Consider the following 15,790-nt stretch of genomic DNA (forward strand, 5'->3'; position numbering starts at 1 on the left):
TTATTATTATTATTATTATTATTATTAATTTTCAACTTCACTAAGAAGAATACACACCTTTCCAGCAGTTGTGTGTTGCTGGTACAGGCCAGTGCCGACATGAGTTTGCTGGCCTCGCTGGCTACAGTAGCTTTTTTGAACTGGGACCAGCCAAACTCCCACTCGGCTTCATCACCTGCTGCCATGGCACTGCAGTACACTGCTGAACGCAGGTTGGGTTCAATCCTGACAAGACAGTTGGAGTTAACAAACTGATTAACTTAAAAAAAGGGACATGACTAAATTATATATAAAATAGACCAACAAATTGGTTTGAGGGGTCTCCATCCATTGTTTGAACCATTTGGTGGTCAGGTTCTGGCATTCTGTTACTCCAGTCCTGCAGGCCATGCGGATGGCGTTCACCTGGTTATACCTGCAGGAAGAGACAAATATGTTAAAACATAAAATGTTGCTACATTTTGCTGGATTTTTATTATATAAATAGAGAAACAAGGTTTGCAAATATGACCAAAGGACATTTATTTTAACTGGTTTGGAGCATAACGGTGGTTAAGGACGTTTTCACACCTCTAGACTGCTCGGTCCCTATCAGTTGATGAGTTTGGAAACTTGGTTGGGTTTCTTTTCATACAATTCAATTCAATTCAATTCAATTTTATTTATAGTATCAATTCATAACAAGAGTTATCTCAAGACACTTTACAGATAGACCACACTCCAGAATTTACAAGGACCCAACAGTTCTAGTAGTTTCCTCCAGAGCAAGCAACAGTGCGACAGTGGCCTTTTAGGCAGAAACCTGGGACAGACCCAGGCTCTTGGTAGGCGGTGTCTGACGGGCCGGTTGGGGTTAGAATAAAGAGTGGCAATAACAAAAATAGAAAAAATTAGTAGTAGTTCATGGCATAGCAGGACGCTGTGCGGCATTGCAAGGCACAGCAGGACGTAGCAGGGCACTGCAGTGTAGCAGTTGAACATGTAAATGTGCTGTATTTATATAGCGCTTTTCCAGTCTTTGCTCAAAGCGCTTTTACATCTACAGGAAACATTCACCATTCACACACTGTGGCCGGGGCTGCCGTACAAGGTGCCACCTGCTCATCAGATAAACATTCATATACATTCACACTCCAATGCGCAGCACCGGGGGCAACTCGGGGTTCAGTGTCTTGCCCAAGGACACTTCGACAGGGCGCAGGGGCGGGAATCAAACCACCAACCTTCCGATTGAAAGGCAACCGCTCTACCACTGAGCCACAGCCGCCCAAACATGGCATCACAGAACGTGTAGCGGGACCATGGCGACAGCTGCTGCCTCTCTGATCCAAGAGAGATCCTTTTTTCAAAAACCTTTCTCATACAGAGAAAGGTTTTTGAATTTTGGATTAAGGGATATTTCTAGGTCAAGCTAGCCGTCTCTTACATCTCCATGGTCAAACCAACTCATTTATTTTAAATAATTTTCCAGACATTGTTTCACAAGCGACTTTGTTGCTTCTGCTCTGCTCACTGAAACTTCGCCCTGTTCTGCTCAGTTCTTCCTGTGTCGAACCCCAACTGTTTCGGCAGCTGGTTTGACCACGGAGATTCATCTATTGCTTACGTAACCACCGCAAACAAATTTTACTAATCCAGAGTTATCACCCAGGAGACTGAGGTTTGTATGTGAGAAAACAAAGGAAGTAATCCATAAGTAATCTACCAAACAGCAACAACAAAAAACATCATTTTAGTACCTAAGAAAGTGCATGCAACATATAGGACTTAATTACTAAACAAGATTTTACTCTGTAAACCAGCAACAAAATTACCATCCTTAATGTAGCTAAGTGTTGGCTGGCTCCAAAAAAATAAATTATTCGGTTAAATGTGCAATATGTATTATATTTACTGTATTAAATCCAAAAATGACCACAGTGTGTCAAAAGATATTAAGAAAACGTGTTAAGTTGAAACACTATATTTTCTGACAACAACACTAACACTATTTTCTCCTTTGAAATATCCGTTTCATGATGGAATGTCTGTTTGTGTTTTGCCTGTGTTATTATCAACTGGCCATTTTGACAGCCAGGCCGGGTTGCCAGATATATAATGCAAACCCAGCACGCCATAGCCATGGAAACAGCAAACAAACAAACAGGGTCAACGTGGATAGATACTACCAGACCTAAAAAAAAACAGAGACATATTAAACTTGGGTAAACATTGGATATATATTTCAAATGTACTTTGAAGATGGAGACAGCTTACTGAGTTGACTAATTTCCTCCTGAACAGGTAAGCATTGAAGTGATGGTTGGGAGTAATTTCACCCTTTGCACCACAACCTCGAGCCAAACAACCCCCCGGTAGTTTTTTTCACTTGGGTCTCATATTGGGCCAGTTAGAGTTATCAGCTGGTTAGCCTAGTGCGGAGCTAATGGAACAAACTGTGTATCTCGTAAATTACCCCACTAATAAAGCCCAAAATGATACCAAACTTCTATAGTAGTACACATAGGTTATGCACTCATAAAAAAACATATTTTGTGGTATTTTTAAGCCGAAATAAGGTGGCCGTCAGTTAGGTACAGAGCTCCGCTTGAGCATGGGCTTTAATGACTGTCAGCATACCCGTCCGATGACATTGTTGGAAGCTGCGTTCTCAACCTGGCAACCCCAGTGAACTTCGAGTCTGAGGAGGAGGGGCCGGGGACGACTATCTCCAGTATTTTGAATTTGGACTGCACTAACTAGTTGAAACGCTAGTTACCAGTATTACATATTGTACCTTTAACTTTAAATAACAAACTACAGTAAATACTAATTAATGTGAGGTTGTAGATGCCTATGCTTCTCTATTTTATTTAGCAAACCTGCCAATGAATCCGAAATGCCAGAGGCCAATGACTTTCTTTTCTTTGGGTAACACTAAAAGTAGCCCTTGTAGACTGTAGCACAGTGGAACCAACTATGTCTGGAAAACTTATTGCTAACTCAAAATTCTATGTAACTGATTTTTGAAAAAGCTTATCACTCAGTGTTTTAAAAATGAATTCCAAAAATTTAATTACAAAGTCCATCAAAACAGCAAAGCAAAATTAAGGTCAGGGGGCACCATTTAAGGTTTACCAGACAGACAACACTGTGGTAACCAGACAGTAAAGAGGGTTACAGGAAACAGATGCACAGCCGAATGCTATATATTTAATCAAGTCTTTAAAAGTAAAAAGTTTGCCTCACAGAATAACAAAAGCTACAGAAGCCCTGAAACGCAAGGTTAAAAACAAAATTTCCAAGCATGAAACCTAAGTTTATCTAATATGTTAGTGGTAAACATAGGTTTTGTCTATGGTTCTTAATATGTGTGTAGGATGTTTTTCTAATAGTCAATAAAAAAGACATAAAATTGCAAAAATGTGTAGTGTCTCCCTGTTATGTGCTAATCTTATCAGCACTGATATTATCTCAACCTTTAAGAAGAGTAAATAATATAAACATGTGTGTATAGTATAGTACAGTATACAGTATACAACTTTTGTTTGATATCCAGGTGAGTATACTCACTGGTCAGTGTGTCTATCAGGAACATGGGTCCAGTCGGATGTGATGTTTTTGAAGTACAGGAAGAGTGGAGTCACCAGCTTTTTTATGTAGTCCTAGAAGTATTACAGAGATGTGATTAAAGTATGTTGGTTTATCTACAGAAAGCTGCTTTGCATCTTAAAAGCCACCAGGGAGCATAAAGACCAACCGTGGTTGTTGAAATAAACATAGAGGTGCTTTGCTTTGAAAGATCTAAATCCTAAAATAGCAACACTTTGAAAATTGTTGTCAATGACATACACCGATAATGTATTGTACCTGCATAGGCTGATAAACTTCAGTACGGTCCAGCATGAGGTAATAATAGTCCAAATTATCCAGAGCAGACTGCCAGGGAATGTATTCTGTCTCCACAGACAGATAGAGGGTTGTGTTCAAAGCAAGAGTAGTGGAGACCATCTGAGCTCTGTAGAGGGAAGAGATGCATGTGTTTCAAATTGTTTAATATTGAATTGGGATATTTCTTATTAATATTTCTGCCTCTACCCCAACAGAATGGAGGGTATTTCTTTTTGTATTTTATGTTTTTGTAGTTTGTTTTTGTACGTTTCTTAATATAATGACGATTACTGCTGTTTATTGCACTTAGGTCTAGTCTAGAGTTGCCAGACCTATGTCTCCAGAGGTGTCCGTCAAGGAGTAAGGTCTGGCTTAGTCTCGCTTTGTCAGACTCTCCTCCAAAGCGCGCAGAAGGAGAATCTGGCTACTCCACATTGCATTTGGGGATGGGAGGAAAATGTGCTCTGGTTTAATGGCATTTCTTTAAACAAATCAGAATTGTCGTAGTCATAGATATGCTGCAAAATACTGCAAGACAAAACTCTTGCAAGGACTTATTGTGAACATTTACAAAGAATAAGTTTACATCATTTACCGTATAACGGGGACATTTTGGGACCGATTGGTGGGGATTAATGTAGATAAAGTACACTCTGCAATCATCGTGAGCTAATTTAAATGCCTCACTTTACCATACTATACCTTACTATACTAACAGTTAACTGCAGTTAACAACATTTAACATTTAGATGACATACTCTCTTTCTTTTCCACCCCAGTTCCTGAAATCATCTTACCATCCATCACATACAGTATTCTTTCCTCTTTCACCCTCTATCTCCAAATCAAATTCTTACTTTGATTACCTCCGCCCGCCCCAACCACCAGCCCCCTTGATCCTATCCCTTCTCACCTTCTCCAGTCTATTGCTCCTGATTGTCTTCCTTTCCTCAGCATCTCATCAACATCATTTCCTTGTCAACTGTCAATTTCCCGGATGCCCTCAAAGAGGCTCAAAAACCAACACTACAAATAATAACAACCAAATAACTATAGACCTGTCTCCCTTCTTCCATTTCTGTCCAAAACTCTTGAGCGTGCCATTAATAATTAACTCTCTACTTATCTCCACCAGAACAACCTTCTTGATCCCCACCAGTCCGGCTTCAAGGCTTGCCACTCAACAGAAACTGAACTCCTTGCTGTCATTGAGCAGCTTCACAGCGCTAGAGTAACCTCTATCTCTTCCGATGTCATCCTTCTGGACCTTTCTGCTGCCTTTTCACACAGTGTATCACCAGATCCTCAAGCTCTGAGCGCTATTTGCTCACATCTTATCTGACAGACTCAACCTATCGGGTAACTTGAAGAGGATCTACTGTACCTCAGGACCTTGCCCACTCAAAACTGGGGTTCCTCAGGGATCAGTACTGGGTCCCCTCCTCTTTTCTTCATACACCTACAGTGGTGTGAAAAAGTGTTTGCCCCCTTCCTCATTTCCTGTTCCTTTGCATGTTTGTCACACTTAAGTGTTTCGGAACATTAACCAATTAAACAATAGCAAGGACAACACAAGTAACACAAAATGCAATTGTAAATGAAGGTGTTTATTATTAAAGGTGAAAAAAAATCCAAACCATCATGGCCCTGTGTTAAAAAGTGATGCCCCCTAAACCTAATATGGTTGGGCCACCCTTAGCAGCAACAACTGCAACCAAGCGTTTGCGATAACGTGCAATGAGGCTTTTACAGCGTCTGGAGGACTTTTGGCCCACTCATCTTTGCAGAATTGTCCTAATTCAGTTACATTAGAGGGTTTTCAAGCAATGAACGGCCTTTTTAAGGTCTACCACAACATCTCAATAGGATTCAGGTCAGGACTTTGGCTAGGCCACTCCAAAGTTCTCATTTTGTTTTTCTTCAGCCATTCGGTGGTGGACTTAGTGTGTTTAGGATCATGTCCTGCTACAGAACCCAAGTTTGTTTCAGCTTGAGTACAAGAACAGATGGTCGGACATATCCTCAGGATCTCTTGGTAGACAGCAGAATTCATAGTTCCTTTTACATGGCAAGTCTTCAGGTCCTGAAGCAGCAAAACAGCCCAGACCATCACACTACCACCACCATATTTTACTGTTGGTTAATGTTCTTTTCATGAAATGCAGTGTTCCTTCTACGCCAGATATACTTGGACACACACCTTCCAAAGAGTTCCACTTTTGTCTCATCGGTCCACAGAATGTTGTCCCAAAAGTCTGGGGATCATCAAGATGTGTTGTGGAGAAATTGAGACGAGCTTGATGTTCTTTTGCTCAGCAGTGGTTTTCTCCTTGGAACCCTGCCATGCAGGCCATTTTTGCCCAGTCTTTTCCTGATGGAGGAGGCCATGATGGTTTGGATTTATTTTCACTTTTAATAATAAACACCTTCATTTACAAATTGCATTTTGTGTTTACTTGGTTGTCCTGACTATTGTTTAAATGGTTTGATGTTCCGAAACACTTAAGTGTGACAAACATGCAAAGGAACAGGAAATGAGAAGGGGGCAAACACTTTTTCACCTATATATATATATATGTATTTATATATATATGTATATGTATGTATTGATATATATATTTATATATGTATTGATACATTCATATAAATATTTCTTTTTTTTAAGATGATTGGTTTAAAGAAATGCAAACAACCTAGAGCATTTTTCTCCTATACAAGAATCTACTGTATGTGTGATGTAGCCAGACCTTACTCTGCAGCGCTGTGGAGATCTGGCAATGCAAGACTACTTACCCAATGACCTTTCATCTACTTTAGCCCCATTACTAGTTACAGTCTCAATATAGTAACATTTACAACGTGTGTTTTCTAATTTAATTACTTAGCCCAACACATTTCATAACGTTTTCCTTTTGTAGGGCAGGTATTGATGGTATCCATTTATGGTTATTCACAATGACAACAAGTAGTAAGAAGTATGTTTCTTGGTTTTCCATGGGTTCTAACAGATTTACACTAATATGAACATGCCTGGAAATGGAATGAAAAACTGCAGTATGACCTCTGAGCAGCTAAACTGATACCCACCTGGCTAAATTGAAAGCATCATCCATAAGCTGGGCTCTGTTTATCACTGGTATAACCTGCAGAACAGATTTGGTATGTCAAACAGGATATGAAATACAAACAATGTTCCGCATCAACCAGATAAAAATCTGAAACATGTCAGAGCAGCCTGACTATGTACCTGGTGCTCTAAAATAAGCTGAGCAAAGAGGCTTTCCCAGTTTCCATGGTCATAGTTTACCCGGTAATATCCGGTTATATTGATGTTGGCCAGAACCCACAAATCACCTCTCCTCATCTCCAAGTTTACCGCTAAGAAAAAGGGGTAGCAGTAAAACATTAAATAGTTTTGATAAAATATTACATATACATAATAAAAATAAAAAATAAAAACTGTGTAAAAAAAGTATTATCAGCTTATGGAACTGACTGGCACTGCATCAGTACAATCACGGTAATTATAAACAAGTTTTATCAGGATTAAGTATTATTCTTACACACCTTCTTTTTCCATCAGCCACCAGATATCTCTCTGGAATTCACCGCTCTTCATCCACCTAACAGGAATCAGCCACTCATAGCTAGGGCAGGCAATACATTACAGTTTTATTCATTGATTGAGGCAAGTTAAGGTGGGAGGATAACAAGAAAGCAAAAAGGAAAACAAGTCAAATACTTATTTTTTTAACCAGCTGTTTTACAACATCTGTGCATCTTGAGAGTAATGGGAGTTTGAGTCACTTAAAGGGTAATTTCTTTTTTTTTTTCAACCTGGACTACAATGAGCTGCAATGTAATCATACAAGGCAAATTTGTATCGTCAATTTTGTCCACTAATAATGTTGTTTTTGCCACTCCAGAAACCACTTTGAAATTTCTCTCGCTAAACCCACCAGACTCCATTTAAATAAACTAAACTTTCCCGAGCTGAGCGGATTATATAAATATTTCCTTCCAAATATGTTATTGTGAAATGCTGTAGTGTTGCGTACTTGTAAGGTGATTCGACTGTGACAGAAGACTCTGGATCCAGCAGAAAGTGCTTCTGAGATACCTTTCCTGTGGTAGTGTCTATGGTAACCACGGGGAACCCCATCTGGAGCACCCAGCGGTTCATGATTTCACATACTGGACAAGGAAGTGCCACATTATTGGCTTTCACTGCCTGTTGATAGAGGTGACAAGAAGCATTTATTTAAACAATAAGACGTAAAAAGTCAAACATTTTAAACATATTAATGTGTTTAGGCTTATATCTATTACATAATAAACTTAATGAATATGTCAAACACAACACACTATGTCAGTACATATCACTAAGGCACGGTGGGGTAGCATGAGCAAAATCTTCAGGCAGATGTGCACATCTGCACATTTTGGCAGTTTTAGTGACCACAGGCATAATAAATACATATATTAGCAGAAGGAAAGCAGAATCAGAGTGTGGAGTCGGGGCGAGCTTGGGTAATGACCAATCCTTTAACCTGTAGGATTCCTGTTGAATTATTTACTTTGTGGTAAAATAATGAACTTACATTGACTTAAACTCATAGATGTGGGATTTCAGTTACACCACATTTGAGTCTCACAAGCAGCAGTCTGATTTAATGGAAGGGTTTGAGTGTTTTAGAAGAACAAAAGTGTTGTTAATGGTTTTGGTAATATGCAAATGAGACATTCTGGTGCAGAAATGTAAAGATTTTTAGTTGAAGTTCCACTGAAGTAAATTTTTTAGAGCTGATAAAAATCAAAACAGTGACCATTTAAACTATAAGATTAAAGGTCAAAGGAATCCGTTTGAGCTCAATGAGGCTCTGTGGTGCAAAGGCCAGCACATTTGACATTTAGTTAATTTCTAAAGAAGTTATTCAAGGTTGCGGGTTCGAGTTCCAACAAAGTAGATCTTTAGATATTGACAAAAGGCAGCAGTGAACCTTTAATCAGTAGGATTCCTGTTGAATAAATTCCATCATGCTTATGTAATGAACATATATTGAGTTAAACTTAGAAATTTGGGATTTTTTTGTCCCATCAGAGTTTCACATGCAGCATCATGATTTAATTCCATTCCAGTTTGAATATTTAAGAAGAACAAAAACTGCTGTTCATGGTTTCATGGTTTCAGTACTATGTGAATTAAACATTAAAGTGAAACTTTGGATAGGGCAACTAAAGACAAAAGGCAGCAGTGAACCTGTAACCTGTTGGATTCATGTTTAATCAATGACTTCATGCTGAAATAATGAACTTACATTGAAATAAACTCCTAGATCTATTTTGCAGCTACTATAGCTCTCCCTGTCCCCTGAGCGGCCTTCCCCTCTGCATCAGGGGCATCTCCTAAGCGGGGACATCAATGTACAGGAGCCGCCATCCAAACGTGCTCCTCTGTAGTTACGCTTCTCAGAGCATTGGCCCTTTGTCAAGGAAGCATTCACTCACCCCGGGAAGCTGAAGGCACCGGTGTCCTGTTACACACCGTTCACCAGGAGAACAGGTTCGGGACAGCTAAAATGGATCTGTTCGCATCACAAAAAATACACAGTGCCAACGGTGGTTCTCTATGAACAAATGGGACAATCTGTCTCTCGGGGTGGATGCCTTTTTTCATCGACCATGGCCCATACGCTTTCCCCCCTTTACTCTGATTTCTCGCCTCCTCTGGGGGCACTGGAGCGCACAAGCGCATCCTGGATCCCAACCTTGGTTTAACAGGGAAGCACTGTCACAGCTGGACGTCTGAAGAAGTGATTGAAAAGGTTTTAGATTTGAGTCCGACCAGAGTCGACCTTTAGATACAGCAACCAATGACAAAAGGCAGCAGTGAACCTTTACGTTCAGTTCAGACGAAAGATTTGTGGCGAGAAAAAGCCACTTTAAAAAGTTGCAGGAAAAAAGTGTCAGCAAGTGGTTGGACTGTCCCAACTCAGCTTGACATAAGCCGGCTGAAAGTGGCACCTGTGACCTAGTTTGTCATGTCGCCACTGGCTGGATTTAGAATGAAAGGCTTGCAACCTGTTTCAACAGCCAATAGTCAGTTACAACTAATTTTTTTATAGACTGCATATGAGTGACACACTGTCAACTGGTCGAAATGGCAGTTTTGGTTGGAGGCTCAAGAAGCCCCTGCGTGTACGATATATGGTAGAGAGAGAGTGACTGAAAATATGTAGCAACGAATCAGAGAAATAAATCCTTCTAGCCATTTCATTACTACTAGGAATGCAACTGTAATTTGTATCTCACTATCACCTCGTTCCTATTTTAAGATGCTACAAATTATATCCAGCTACAAAAAAGCCTAAAAATTTGGAAGTTAGAAGAGAAGTACAGAGAGTTGTTGCTATGGAGATAATACACGGTCTGAACTGGGCCTTAAGCTACCTTCATATATTATTTGTGGTGTTGCGTATTTATATCATTTGAATTACATTTGCAGCATCTGATGAAACAGCTGAGAGAGATTAACTTTTTTAAAAGATAAAAAAATAACTTTCACCTTCTTGAAGCAACTAAAATATAAATACACAGCACCCCATGTAAGCTGGAATTTGTAGAATGATATATTCTGTTGTATATGTTGGCGTTGCAGCAACTTGGACATCCACTGGTTATAGCAAATGTCAGCCAAAGGAAACTATTAATATTTGAAAAGAGTTATTGAAGGCTTTAAAGTCCAATAAACATAAACAAGTCCATATGCTAAATATTAGTCTTAAAGATTTAACAGTCCATATGTCATGATATTAACTGGTATATTTTTAGAAAAACATGCTAGAGAAGTAATCAATAAACCTGGTATCATGTTTGAAGAATAAGATAATTAATGACCAAATTACACACATGTGGATGATATTTCCATTGTCCAGTACATGCCCTGAGGTGTTTTGAACAGGATTGTATGCAAATACAATTTTAAACCAAAATCAGCACAAAAATAGCACTGCCATCAGCAAAAGCGTAAACACAACCTGCTACCCCTCCTGGCAGAAACATGTTAGCTTGGAAATCATCACACAGATGCAGGTGCAAAAATTCCATAAAAACTGAATTTGCCCTGGCTTTGCACCAGCAGAAAAATAAATGAAGCACCTCATGTTGCAATTGCAGCTGAACATTAAAATAATATTTAAACTTCTATTAACATTTTTTTTAATTAAAATACGATGGTAGGATCGTCCCTCTTACCATTTGTAGATGGTGCCACAAGTCATCTCCCACTGTGTTACTGTAGGCAAAGTGTTTGAGGTAACTCTGAAGACAAAGTAAATCCACAATCAATTTCCTCATCCTGTCACAATTTCTTTGTCCCTGTGGCTAAATAATGGGGGATACAGTCATTTGTCACAACACCAAAATGTACATACAGTATTATGTTATTATGCCAACAAAAATACAGACAAACATACATTAAGTCCCTGGACAAAGACTTGTTCTGAGAGGAAATCGGACAGCATCCTCAACACTGCTGCACCCTGAGGATCCACAAAAACACAAACAGAGGCAAGGGATCAATCTATGGATCAATCAATCAGTTTACACATAGCAGATAATATACAATACAATGTATTAAAATGTATATCAACAATGCTAGCAACTCAATGATTACGTTTCCAGTTGCTGTAATTTCAGGTTTTCAAAGTTCATTTTCTGGCCTCTGTTGCACCTTGTGACTGGCAATGTAGACATGTTAATGCTATAATGTATCATGTAAGAACATTTTGTTCATATCTGTGTACCTTGCTGTAAGATATGGCATCAAACTGCTCACTAATCTGGCCTGGTAGGATAATACTGTCTTCTTTAGAAGACAGAGGATGAGAGGAGGTCATGGCATCGACTGCAAACACCCTGTGGACGTCATCAAGTATTATCATGTCTTTCTGGAGCAAAAAGATAGATAGAAAATGTAGTAAGATTTCATATGATGAGCAAAGGTGGTGACAGAAAGGTATGTAGTGTATGTGTGAGATCTATTGAAACAAGGGCCAAGTCCAAGTGCACAGAACATTGTGTTCTCACCAAGTTCCATGCAGGCTCAGCGTGTTCTGCGCCCAGGTAAGACACATATGAAGCAAAGCCCTCGTTCAACCAGACCTCATTCCACCAGCGCAGAGTTACCAGGTTACCAAACCACTGCACCAGAGAGGACATCATTCCGTTTGTGGATTCATTAACGAGTAAATTAGTCGATAGATGCAATTCAAAATTACCATGTGTGCTAGTTCATGAGCAATGATGGTGACAGTGGTCTCCTTATTTCTGTTGGAGGAGGTTACAGGGTCATAGAGAAGGTTGGTTTCTCTGTATGTCACCAAACCCCAGTTCTCCATTGCACCAAAATAGAAGTCTGGCAGGGCTATTTGATCTGTAGAGAGCAGGTCAAAGGAAATTAACTTAAAGACAAGGCAATGTACCCCATAACTTAAAAAAATGTGTTTCATTCATATCTTATGCTGCGACACCTATGAGCAAGGTCAGCCAGTCAACTCCAGCTGTACTGCTGTATGTTAAGTATACGTGACATGTTTCACTCTCTGTATCATTTACCAAACACACACATATCTGCCTTGTGAATGGTGCTGGTGCACCTGAATTGCAGCCTCCTTTCCACCCCCCGCCACCCCAGCATCCACCTGCAAGCTCCGGTCAGGGGGAAGCTACTTTGTTGTCACTCCCAACTATCTCAAGTAAACCCAATCCGCAGGGAGAGATGATTTCAGAGTCTGGCTGCCAAACACAATGTTCTGCTGTTATAATAAACATTTCAAACGTGAGTTGTCCTACAAAAACTACAAAAAACATTTCCTGACTCCCCTCTAGCTACACATGGAGAGCAGAGCAATGCTCCAACAACCCTTTCATTCTGGGATGGCAGCAGGAATCACAGTGAAGCATATCTTATTCTGTAATATGAGTAAACATATAAAAGCTGGAGTGACATTCCAGCAAAATTGTAATCCAAGATAAAATATTGAACACGTTACCCCTTATTTACCTTGTTAAAAGTGTAAATGGATGAGATTTGTTGAGAGTTGTTGAGAGAGTTGATGAGAGTTGTTGTATTTGACAATAGACGTAGGAAAATCTATGATTTGATGAACAATTGCAACATCAACATCAGATAACCATTGACCAAGATTATTAAAGCAGGCTCACCTGACTTGCTCAGAGGGTAGGAGATGTTATAGTACAACTGGAAAAAGTCCAGTATGGGTCCAGTTACATTGAGGGCATAGTTTGCCTGTCCCTGCTCAATGGCTTTCCTGCGAGCCCAGATACGGATCTGCACACACAACATTTTTAAAAGACTGATGTCTAAATGTGTTCATAAACAAAATATTATTTCAACGATACATTGATCTAGATTGACATATAACAATCCAATATCATCAACGCAAAGTTAAAAGTTAAAGTAAATCTTCCTTCTCCCATTTTTTCCCTTGTGCCTGGCCCTAATACTCCATTGAACAAAACAATGCATCCTGTTCCATCATTTAAAGTGAATCAACAAGTTATTGACAGTAAAAATAGTCATTGCAGCTACCCTGAACATGACATACATTTTTGTCTCACAACATGAAGCTTTAGCTTAAGTTCAATAAGTACAATTTTCCCTCTCATTTTTCCAAACAATTTTACAAATACAATCTACTCTGTCCCCCACTGCCAAAATCGCTTTCACAATTCTTTCTTCCAACCTTTGTCAAGCCAATCAGTCCCCAGATACTGCTTTCTGTCATTCTGTCTTTCAGACCCAGGATTGGAGAGTCAACTTTCATCTCTTGTCTGCTGGGTTTACTCCACCACCACCACCACCAGCGTCTAAATAGAATCCCCCAAGCTCTAGACTCTAGGGCTTGGGGGATTCTATTTTCTATCTTAATTAGCCTATTTTAGGCATAATGCTGAAGGAGTCTGATCACTCTGTTGCTAACCTCAATAAATGTTATAAACTTACAATTGATCTCTACTTTTTGAACTATTAATCTTAAGGCTGGTGCTGATTGTCAGCTGACTGGCTGGTATAGCCATTCAGACATCCATTACTTTGTTCCAGACAAGATAGTATGTCAACAACTACTGGCTGGCCAGATAGACGTTAAAGGTTCCATGGCATGAAAATTTAACTTTATGAGGTTTTTTTTTAACATTAATATGAGTTTCCCCAGCCTACCCATGGTCCCCCAGTGGTATTCACGAGTACAAATAGCAATGCATATTGAGACAAGATGATTTCCTAGGCAGATATTGATTTGGGAAAGTGCTTCAGCTATATAGTCCCAAACCACAGCTATCCACAGCTAGGAAAGACCATGATATGCCCTATTTCAACAGATGGTGGGGTGTTCCTTAAAGTTTCTAGTGAAAATGCAGGTTAACTTTGCCTGAACTACCAATTTCACAAGTAAAAGATAAAAGGTGAACTTTGAGCAAGATATTTGACCTATGTGTTTTCTTAATGAGCATAACCCGCCACTGTATAAGTGATGAAAATGATATATCAGTAATGTCACAGTTACCAGAGTTTCTCCTTGTGTATCATTGAGGTGTGAATAGTCAGAGACGACAATGGCCAGAAGATAGGTGGACATTTTCCTGGTAGGCTCAAACGTAGTCTTTGTCACAGCTACTCCATCAATAGTGGTGTTAACAATATCTGAAAAGACACATACACACATTACAACAGACTCTATACAACTATATTGTTACTTTATTTAAATAACATTGGGATGTACATTAACGTAACACATTTCCATTTTGGAAACAACATTTTTTTGGGGAGAATGCTGTATAATCTGAATAAACTGAACCTGAATTTGCAAGTGAAGTTTTTACTGCCTGACGTTTGGTCAGACGCATCTTCAAAAGATAGAGCTCACACATTTTTTTCCTCCTTGAAGACAAGTGGAGAAGCAGCTGGGGTGCACCCTATGCAACACTGATTAAAAGACTGCAGCCGTTTTTGAGAACAGATCGCAGTGAAAATGGGCCACAGATCACATTCCTCATCACTCTCTTACTGTTGAATCGGACAGTTTGAAAGCCCTATTAATGGCAGATGAAGCAGTGCCACAGTTAGAGAGCTTTCTGAGGATGACAGATTTAAATGTGTTTTGAATCGAGGAACTATGGCGTTTTGGATAATTGTGAAGATGAATATTCCAATGTCTATCTGTATGCACTCAAACTAATGTCAATGTTTGGATCAATTTATGTCTTTGAATCATTTTTTTCTACACTAAAACAAGTGGGGTCAAAGCATTGATCGTTTTTTTCAGACCCAGGTGAAGTTGTTGCTCAGAGTTACATATGAGTACAAGCCAGATCTGAAAAAGAAAACAAAGAATGCCATGTGTCCGGGTGCCCGCATAGCTTAGTTCGTAGAGCGGGCGCCCACATATAGAGGTTTACTCCTTGATGCAGCAGGCCTGGGTTCAACTCCAACCTGCGGCCCTTTGCTGCACGTTGTTCCCCCTTCTCTCCCCTTTCATGTCTTCAGCTGTCCTGTCAATAAAGGTCTAAAAATGCCCGAAAAATAATCTTGAAAAAAAAAAGAATGCCAGGTGTCCCACTGAGTCAAGTAAAAACAACAAATTTAGACCTATGAGAACTGTTACTGCCATATGGGATTTAAAGATGCATTAGGTAAGACTTATGAAACTAACTACTAAATTAAAAAAAAAAATGACTCTCCTCCGGTGCCACCTACCGCCTTTAGTTCAATTTAGTGCCACAGCTCGTTTGGGCTTTAGCAGAAAGGGGGGAAGGGACTGAGAAGTTGTTGATGTTCAAATTCTTTGGCTAAGTCCTGGATCTTCACAATCCTACCTACAGCATCTTCAATTAGGCC

The 15,790-nt window shown here is 39.5% G+C and overlaps 1 protein-coding gene across 3 annotated transcripts in view; it reads right to left on the reverse strand.

Annotated features, from left to right (window-relative positions):
- The window catches only part of LOC116693945 (aminopeptidase N), a 40,848-nt gene that overhangs the window by 18,062 nt on the left and 6,996 nt on the right, over nt 1-15,790 (reverse strand). For all 3 annotated transcript variants that reach the window (XR_004333035.1, XM_032523319.1, XM_032523318.1), the window contains 15 exons: nt 14,460-14,596; nt 13,096-13,222; nt 12,150-12,304; nt 11,959-12,072; nt 11,676-11,819; nt 11,346-11,411; nt 11,125-11,190; nt 7,929-8,101; nt 7,438-7,517; nt 7,118-7,248; nt 6,958-7,013; nt 3,850-3,997; nt 3,553-3,644; nt 305-415; nt 58-225 (listed from right to left, as the gene is read on the reverse strand). Coding sequence is in view for 2 of the 3 variants with exons in the window: in XM_032523319.1 (XP_032379210.1) it covers nt 58-225; nt 305-415; nt 3,553-3,644; nt 3,850-3,997; nt 6,958-7,013; nt 7,118-7,248; nt 7,438-7,517; nt 7,929-8,101; nt 11,125-11,190; nt 11,346-11,411; nt 11,676-11,819; nt 11,959-12,072; nt 12,150-12,304; nt 13,096-13,222; nt 14,460-14,596 (1,768 nt within the window). In the remaining variant the exon portion in view is untranslated. The remainder of the gene's footprint in view (nt 1-57; nt 226-304; nt 416-3,552; nt 3,645-3,849; nt 3,998-6,957; nt 7,014-7,117; nt 7,249-7,437; nt 7,518-7,928; nt 8,102-11,124; nt 11,191-11,345; nt 11,412-11,675; nt 11,820-11,958; nt 12,073-12,149; nt 12,305-13,095; nt 13,223-14,459; nt 14,597-15,790) is intronic.

The sequence above is a fragment of the Etheostoma spectabile genome, chromosome 8, assembly GCF_008692095.1.
Source record: "Etheostoma spectabile isolate EspeVRDwgs_2016 chromosome 8, UIUC_Espe_1.0, whole genome shotgun sequence".
NCBI lineage: Eukaryota > Metazoa > Chordata > Actinopteri > Perciformes > Percidae > Etheostoma > Etheostoma spectabile.